Raw genomic sequence first — 9,198 nt, 5'->3', positions numbered from 1 at the left:
CAAACGGGATGCGGGTTTCTTAGTTAAAAAGAAACTTTAATTATAAGCTTCAAGCATGATAAATACTTTAAAAAACCATAACCATTTCAGCTAATAATTTTCTCAGAGAAATATATGCTTTATTAGTTGGTAAAAAAGTGCAAAACAGCAAACTGAAATTATGTTTTGAATGTACAAAAATGGGATGAGGGTTTCTTAATTGAATGATATCTCAATTTTAAGCTCCAGGCATAATAAGCTGTTCAAAAAAGCCATTACCATTTCAGCAAACTCATTTTTCTTAAAAAAAATATATACTATATCTATTAAGGGTAAAAAGCTTTCGTAACTTACCATGATGGAAGCCATTTCTTCATCAGAATTTATAGACTATACAATCAAATAACTAAATTGTAACAACAACCATTTACTATTGTACAAAATACTTTATAATCAACAAAGCAACAACAAAAGAAATACATGTTCAAAACTGGAAGCAAACACTTTAATCAGGCAATAAAGTTCTAAGTTTAGTAACTAAACAGAAATTACTGCCTGTACAGTATTTGCAATACTGAATAAAAATTCAGTAATGATTCACATTATACTACAGAAAGATTGTATCTGCATGCACATCAACAAGGCAGTAACAACATCAACAAATCAATTTTCAGCTATACCTGGTCCTGGCTGTTTATCTCTAGGTAGCTCCCAGCCCATACATCGCTCAACTGCCATACACCATCGTTTGTATCGATCCTCCCGTTCTAAAATAAGTACATAAGTAACAATATGGTCATGAAATAGTTGATGAGAGAGGTGTCTTGTTAATCAATTCAAATACATGCCTTCCTTACATGTAGAAAATTTAGGATGCCTTGGCAGAAAATATTATGGATCTCAAATAATCAATTACAGGTACTGCATAGTTTTATAGTGCATCTAAACCATTTGGAGGCTTTGCACAGTGTTTGGTTTACTTTAAAATCAATATCTTTAAATATTTCAGACACAACTGACCTTCACTGCTTACCTTAACTGCTAATTAATATCCACTCAACTGAATTGTATACCCTCTTACAATTTCCCCTTACTGTATTTCCTTTCTCAATCCATAGGATTAAAAAATCTCACACACAGATTCCATAATATGCTTTCACTGGACATTTGTAATAAGGAATAGAGGCAATTCATTTGTAATTGAATGATATATTTTAATATTAAGTTCTTTTTTCTATTTTATAGTAGATCTACAAAAATTATCTGTTGAATAAAGGTTTTGATCTACTGTTATTTACATATAAATGCTACAGCTAATGATTGTCAAGTGTGTCAGGTTTTCAGGTGGTTAAAGGGTATATTTACCATTATTTGTTTTCAAAAAAGACATCATAAAAAAAAAAAAAAAAAAAAAAACACAACTAAGATTCTGAGAGGCTCATTCATCCAATTATGACAATCGTAAGAGCCAACCTCCAAATGCCCGCTCCCTATCCTACACTAAAGGGATGGCACCAACACGATGATTAGAGTGACTAGAGTCAAAGCCAAACATGTTTGATTGGACTGACAGCATAACATTAATACAATCATCCTCACTTAGTCTCAAAAGCTGGAAAGAAAGTAAAGTCCTATTCCCAAATACAAGTCCACCTCCAGCCTCAATGGGACAGTTTTAAGATATAATCCTACCCCTATGATATCACTATAACCAGAATACTAGTCACTCTCAAGTTCAAACATTATTGGGAGACTGATGAAACCACCATAATCATTGGCTTTGAAAATTTACTCCAATCCCAGATATTACATCTCTTCTTGATTATTAAGATAAAGGAAAAAGGGATTGAGATGGGTAGGATAGTAAGATGAGAAGGAAAGTATTTAAAATAATACAGCATATAGAGAGATTTATATGGTACGACAAAAGGGCTGTGACGGTGTACAGCCCAAAATCTTCAACATGCTCTGGCTACGGGCTGCCACTTAAATGGTCTCTGCTATGCCGTGGCTCACTTCGTTTGCAAATAAACATTACCTCATCGCCACGTGGGTCACTAGTGTATTTAAGGTATCATAATTATTTATCATCTGTTTTATCATTATTATTGTTATGTTCACATAAATCAGCCTCGAGAAAGTAGCAATCAATCATGATGCTTACGGACACAGCATGTTAAAAACTTTGAGCTTGGCCCAGTCGTTCCCTACTCCATATTTGAAATAAGAACTTGAAAGTAGATGATGGAAAGTATGGGGGAAATAAAAGTAACTAAAGGTTTGGAAGAATGGCAAAATGCCTTTGTGTTGGTTACAGAGCTTGTAAGTTCTGGAGATGATTCAACACACTGGCTATTCATAATACTCTTGAAAGGAGGAAGAACTTTGGCTAAGAAAAGATTTGTAGATGAAATGGCAAGTGTTTGCCAGAAGAGGAATGCATCCCAACCAAATACCAAGGAAATCCATTTAATGAGATCAGTACAATGGTTCAATGATTGCTTTACTTCCCTAGTGAAGCATACCTTCCAAAGAAAGGGCTGCCACTCAAGCCCATGTTGATTGTAGACAACGCTCATGAACATCCTCTAGACAATGATGAAAAATCAGAGAAAAAGTGTTGAATTTCTGCCACCAATTATCCTCGGTCCTACAGCCGCTAAAGCAGGGCTCAATTCTGCAGCTACTAAAGCAGGGCCTTGATCCTGCAGCCACTCAAGAGGGCCATGATCCTGCAGCCACTCAAGAGGGCCATGATCCTGCAGCCAGTCATGAGGGCCTTGATCTTGCTGCCACTCAAGAGGGCCTCAATCTTCCAGCCACTCAAGCAGGGGCTTGATCCTACAGCCACTCAACCTGGGGCCAAATCCTGCACCTATTCAACCAGGGCCTAGATCCTATAGCCGCTCAAGCAGGGTTTTTTTCCTACAGTGGCTAAAGCAGGGGCTTGATCCTATAGTCGCTCAAGCAGGGCCTCGATTCTACAGCCACTCGAACAGGGCCAAGATCCTACAGTCGCTAAAGCAGGGCCTCAAAAATACAGCGCCTCAAGCAGTTTCTAGATCTTACAGCCACTCGACCAGGGGCTAAACCCTGCAACCCCTAAACTAGAGCCAAGATCCAACAGTCGCACAAGCAGGGCCTCAATCCTACAGCCAATCAAGCAGGGCAAAGACCCTAAAGTGGCTCAGGCAGGGCATCGACCCTGTAGCCACTCAAGATGCCCTCGATCCTACAGCCACCCAAGAGGGCCTCAAGCTTGCAACCACTCAAGCAGGGACTTGATCCTACAGCCGCTCAACCTGGGGTCCGATCCTGCAGCCATTCAAGCAAGGTTACGAACCTACAGCCGCTCAACCAGGGGTTCGATTCTATAGTTGCTCAAGTAGGGCCTTGATCCTACAGCCACTAAAGCAGGGCCTAGATCCTACAGTCACTCAAGCAGGGCATTGATCCTATAGCCCCTCAAGCAATTCCTAGATCTTACAGCCACTCAACCAGGAGCTCAATCCTGTAACCCCTAAACAAAGGGTAAGATCTAACAGTTGCTAAATCAGGGCATTGATAATATAGTCACTCAAGCAAGGCCTTGATCCTATGGACACTGAAGCGGACCAAGATTCTACAGTCGCCCAAGCAGGGCCTCGAAACTGCAGTGCCTCAAGCAATACCTAGATCTTACAGCCACTCAACCAGGGGCTAAACCCAGCAACCCCTAAACCAGGGCCAAGATCCAACAGTTGCTCAATCAGGACATTGATCCTACATCCACTCAAGCAGGGCCTCAGTCAGCCACTCAAGCATGGCCAAGTTCCTACAGTTGCTCAAGCAGGACCTCGATCCTGCAGCCATTCAAGCAGGGCCTCAATCCTGTAGACACTCAAGCTGGGCTTCGATCCTGCAGCCCCTCAAGCCGGGCTTTGATCCTACAACCCCTCAACCAGGGACTTGATCCTTAAGCCCCTCAACCAAGGGCTCGATCCTGCAACCGCTCAGTCTGGGCCTCTATCCTATGGCCACTCGACCACGGACTTGATCTCGCAGCACCTCAACTAGGGCATCGATCATAGAGCCACTCAACCAGGGCCTTGATCTTACAGCCCCTCAGGCAGGACCTCAATCCTGCAGCCACTCAATCAGGGCTTCAATCCTGCAGCCCCTCAATCAGGGCCTTGATTCTACAGATTCTCAACCAGTAGCTTGAACCTGCAGGCCCTCAACCAGAGCCTTGACCCTACAGCCACTCTATCAGGGGCTTGATCCTACAACCACTCAACCAGGGGTTTGATCCTACAACCACTCAACCAGGGGCTTGATCCTGCAGACACTCCAACAGTGCCTCTATCTTAGAACTGCTCAAACAAGACCTCAATCCTAAAATTGCTCAACCGGGACCTCAATCCTACAATTATTCAACCAGGACCTCAATCCTACAACCACTAAACCAGGGCCTCGATCTTGCAGCCACTCAAGCAGGGCCTCGATCCTACAGTCGCTCATGCAGAGCCTCGATCCTACAGATGCTCAAGCAGTACTTTGATCCTACAGCTGCTCAACCATGGCCTTGATCCTACAGATGCTCAACCAGGGCTTTGATCCTACAGACACTCAACCAGGGCCTCGATTCAACAGACGCTCAAACAGGGCTTTGATCCAACAGCCACTCAAGCAGCGCCTCAATCCAACAGATGGTCAACCATGGTCTTAATCCTACAAATGTTCAACCAGGGTCTCGATTCTACTGCAACACAACCAGGACCTCGATCATACAGACGCTAAAGCAGGGTCTAGATTCTACTGCCACTAAACAAAGGGGTTGATCCTGCAGCCCTTCAAGCAGGGCCAAGATCCTACAGATGTTCAAGCATGGTTTCTATCCTAGAGCCACTTTATCAGGGCCTCGATACTATAGCCACTTAACCAAGCCCTCAATACTATAGCCGCTCAACCAGGGCCTCGATCCTAGTAGCTGGAGGTGGATATTAGATTATGGAAGCAGCTGGAGCTTTCTTCTAAGGCCGATGTGGTCTCGCAGCAGCTGTCTTTGAAAGATCTGAGCTATTAAAAGTGACTGCACAATAGATAAGGGAATTATGTTTAGCCTTCTTTCCATCATTGTATCTACCTCCTATGGGAAGAGGGGCATACCCTTCATCACATGGGTGTTTGTCAGGGTCAATATCTCACTCCAATCCAAATTGTCTGAAGAGGAGAGAGATGACTGAGTAGAAAAGATAGGTTCGCATGCTCAGGAACGTAGGATATACTTTGCTGAGAGAGCGTGGAAGTGAGGATCTTATTCAACTGGCTAGACAGAATTGAATTCTCAGGTCGAGAGATTTGCGAGTTAACTGTGTCCATGGAGCCACGACAAAGTTTCGACCCTGGAAACTCAAGGTGGTCTTAGATCCTTTTGAAGTACTGGAATGCTGATCCATGAGCATCAGACCCCTTCACAAGAGCCATGGTAGCCTCTCAAAGTTTATTTCACTTACAAATGAGAACAAGAACATTGATGAATGAATATTCCATCTGTGCTGGTGCTGGACCAGAGTTGGGTACAGTTGGAATATTGCAGCACAGGGACTCCCCCGTTTTAAGGAGGGGATGTTTCAACACTCACTTCAGAAGACAATGTTGTCTTCACAGAATACATGGCCCAACCCGAGAATACCCTGAAGAGGTTGAAGAGTAGGCTGATTGACAATCAGATTCCCTTTTCGAGGTACCATGTACTTTAGCCTCTCAAGAGTGCATAAGAAAGTGTGGTACCAAGAATCAAGAGAGCGAATTTTATGAATTCTGGTCACTCGGCAGTATGGAGTCTTGCCACTGATCACAAATATGCGATGAGAGCATCTCAGTGCTCTTACGAGTGGTGAATGCTCTACTGGGTGATCACTTGTTCCGGAACCCAATTATGCAACTGTGTGGGAAATTCTTGGCATGCGGACTAAAAACACTGGGAAGGAACAGGTGATCTTGTTTGTGAGTGCTACGGGACATCATCGGGGACCAGGGGGCTCATGGTGACCGATCACACGAGCATACAGTGGATCGTATTCCTGATAACTTTCGTGTAATGAAATTCATCGTCATTTGTACGAACGAGGAGACTGATCACTGACTTCTTTCACCAGATCAAGAGTGCACTTCTCCTTCTTTGAGAGAGAAATTGAATTGTTTCTCGATTGTCTCGTGTAGATTTAGTACAAGACCGGGGAACAATATAAGCCCTTGGGCTTATAGCATCCTGCTTTTCCAAGTAGGGTTGTAGCTTAGCTAGTAGTAATAATAATAATATTAATGATAATAATAATAATAATAATAAAAATAATATGCGCTAATATTCCTTTCTGAAGTGGGATAGTGTTTGGCACAGTACTGCCTTTCCTCTTTCTCTTCTATAAGAGAGGACATTCCTTGTAATTACACATATGAAAGCTATTTTAAAAAGTAATATTTCTTTATAATAACTTTTTCTTTATGAAAGCTTTATCATAAATTTAGTTACATACATAAAAATTTATTGTCTATCTTTACTGTAGAATTTTTTTTGCTGTTAATTTTGTACGGGACGAGTGTTAAGCACTTGATCCTCCAAGAAACTGAGGTCGTGTGTTTCTTCAATGTATTGTAATCCTTATTTCATATCAAACGAATACTTATGCAGATATTATTATATATTATTCATTGAGAGAAAGAAATTATCTTTCCGTTAGGTATACTCACAAAGTACATTATGTAATGTGTAAAAGTTATTTAAGCAACAATTAATAAAGTAAAGAGGGCTGAGTAAGTAATTCTTTTTCTGCTGTCTTAACTAATACAATATTTCATTTGAAATGTATGTCATCATGTTCCTTATGTTTTCTTCTTTTCATTGATATATGTATGTATATTGTTTGTACATTTATAGACTAAGAATAAGTGTTTGAAGAGTACTGAGAAAACACATTCTCTTTTCACAATGAGCCATTTGAGACGGAAGTGTTGTTGTACTACCTAACCGCTCGCACGAGCCATAAATAAGACTATCAGAGAGAACCAATAAATACACTTTGAATTTTACCCACATCTACTTCGCTCCCCTCCTGGGTCAGGTCTTTACAATATAAATCACTCATATTTATTTTCTATATATTACATTTATTCAGCTTTCTATTTCAATCTTCAGTTTCTTTCTATCTTCATTCCTTAATTATTTATATTATGAAACATCAATGTAAGAAGGTTGCAAAAGACGCATTGCATACCATAAGAAATTCAGCCTTTTGGCACATTAACAATGAAATTTATATAAAAAAAGATTGCTATTGCATGACAAATCAGCCATTTCTACACAAACTCCATATGAAATAAAATCCTTTCACATAATTCTTATTTTTTTATGAATATTTTAAAAATGATCTACATGTTTCTCACAATTTTCATGTTTTCTACAATTTTTTAAATAATCTTAAGCATTGCAAAGATATTCTGCTTACATCATGTTAAACCAAAAGTTTATATCTGTTACTGTTAAGCCATACCGGTACACAGAAAATTTTTCTCTGTGGGAGCGCCACTTTTTCCCTTAGCCAAAAGTGATGAGCCTAATAGCAATTGTGTCACAGATGGGATCACCAAAGGGTTAAAAGGATTATGACTTCTATTAAAGGATGGTGATTTGTAATTGTGCACAAAAAAGAATGAATTATACACTCACAAGAATTTAGTGAATCATGCTTGGAAAAACAATGTCAAGCTGCTAATTTTTATTGAGTAATAATAAATGGTCTAAGCATGCGTATAGGGTCTTTCTCTTTGTATATTTATCAAGTTGGTGCCTCTGGGAGCTGTTTGCATAGAATAAAGCTTTTTATGAATAATGAGCAATATATGCGAACGTAAAATCCTTACCTTCAGGCAATATAGTGGGAACAAAGTCATCTGTAGTAAGTGGAGTAAGTTTAGTTAGGTCCCAAACTGCTATTCCTTCTGCAGCACCAGCAGCCATTGCTGCTCCAAGGGCAGTGGTTTCTGTCATGCTTGGGCGAACTGCAAAATTTAAATTTTCATACAATAAAATACAATTGGAAAAGCACCATACAAACAACTAGCCAATTTTACATGGAATGAGGAACAGAAAAGAGCAGTTAGTAGAAATAGTACACAACAGACAGGTTGCAGTGAGTAAGAGAAAAGAGCAGTTAGTAGAAATAGTACACAACAGACAGGTTGCAGTGAGTAAGAGAAAAGAGCAGTTAGTAGAAATAGTACACAACAGACAGGTTGCAGAAGTTGGTCATTATAGTAGTAAATAGACAGGTAGCAAAAGTCAGTCAAAGTAGTAGTAGATAGAGATAACTGAGGTTTATCAAAATGTAGTTAGAAAAGTAGTTCAAAGGTTTAAAGGCCACTCATGAATGACAGGAGCAGGGACGGTGACACTACCCTAGAGACTGACCATATATACATATGACCAGGCATCAAACCCCTCTCCCCCCAAGCTAGGACCAAGGAGGGCCAGGCAATGGCTACTGATGACTTAGCAGATAGACCTATAGGCTCCCCTAAACCCTCCATCCTTAGCTCACAAGGATGGTGAGATTGCAGCAACCAAAGAAACTAACGAATTTGAGCGGAATTCGAACCCCAGTCTGGCATTCATCAGTCAAGGACGTTACCTCATCGGCCACCACAACCATGGTAATAAATACAGGGGTAACAGAAAATAGTAAGAAAGCCAAGGAAATAATTGGACATGGATATGGATGAAAACATAGATCAGATAGGCATTAAGGGATTAATTGCATAAGAGTGAAATGAGTCAGAACACGCATTTCCAATCAAATACCATAAACCAAAAATCTAACAAACTTAATTGACAATGATGATATTAAGTCAAATGTCATGGACATAAAATGTAACAAGAAACTTGATTGATGGAGATGGCAAAGTTAAAAACATTAAAAAAGAGCACACATCAAAAAACTAGTGGGACAGGTTGTATGACAGTTCATTGAAATATGTTTTCTGAATATTTAGATACCTCAACTTTCATGCAATTACTTTCATTTTGGAATAAAAAAGTGGTTTGTGTCTAAGAAAACTTTAATGGTCTGTGGGTATGAAATAAATATTTTATATACTGTATTGTTATGAGACACTTAACTTATATAATCCCTCTGTGCTCCCCCAAAAATGCTTTAATCCGTTATCTTTTTAACAGGTATT

General features: G+C 40.0%; 1 protein-coding gene across 1 annotated transcript in view; it reads right to left on the bottom strand.

Annotated features, from left to right (window-relative positions):
• Positions 1-283: 283 nt before the first annotated feature.
• The window catches only part of LOC137620775 (glycerol kinase-like), a 77,917-nt gene continuing 69,002 nt past the window's right edge, over positions 284-9,198 (bottom strand). The window contains exons 3-4 of the mRNA XM_068351242.1: positions 7,882-8,019; positions 284-746 (exon numbers count right to left, since the gene is read on the bottom strand). Of these exons, the coding sequence (XP_068207343.1) occupies positions 643-746; positions 7,882-8,019 (242 nt within the window). The 3' untranslated portion in view covers positions 284-642. The remainder of the gene's footprint in view (positions 747-7,881; positions 8,020-9,198) is intronic.

The sequence above is a fragment of the Palaemon carinicauda genome, chromosome 1 (assembly GCF_036898095.1).
Source record: "Palaemon carinicauda isolate YSFRI2023 chromosome 1, ASM3689809v2, whole genome shotgun sequence".
Classification (NCBI taxonomy): Eukaryota; Metazoa; Arthropoda; class Malacostraca; order Decapoda; family Palaemonidae; genus Palaemon; species Palaemon carinicauda.
Note: the sequence above shows the minus strand (reverse complement) of the source record. Positions and strands in the feature narration are given on the sequence as shown.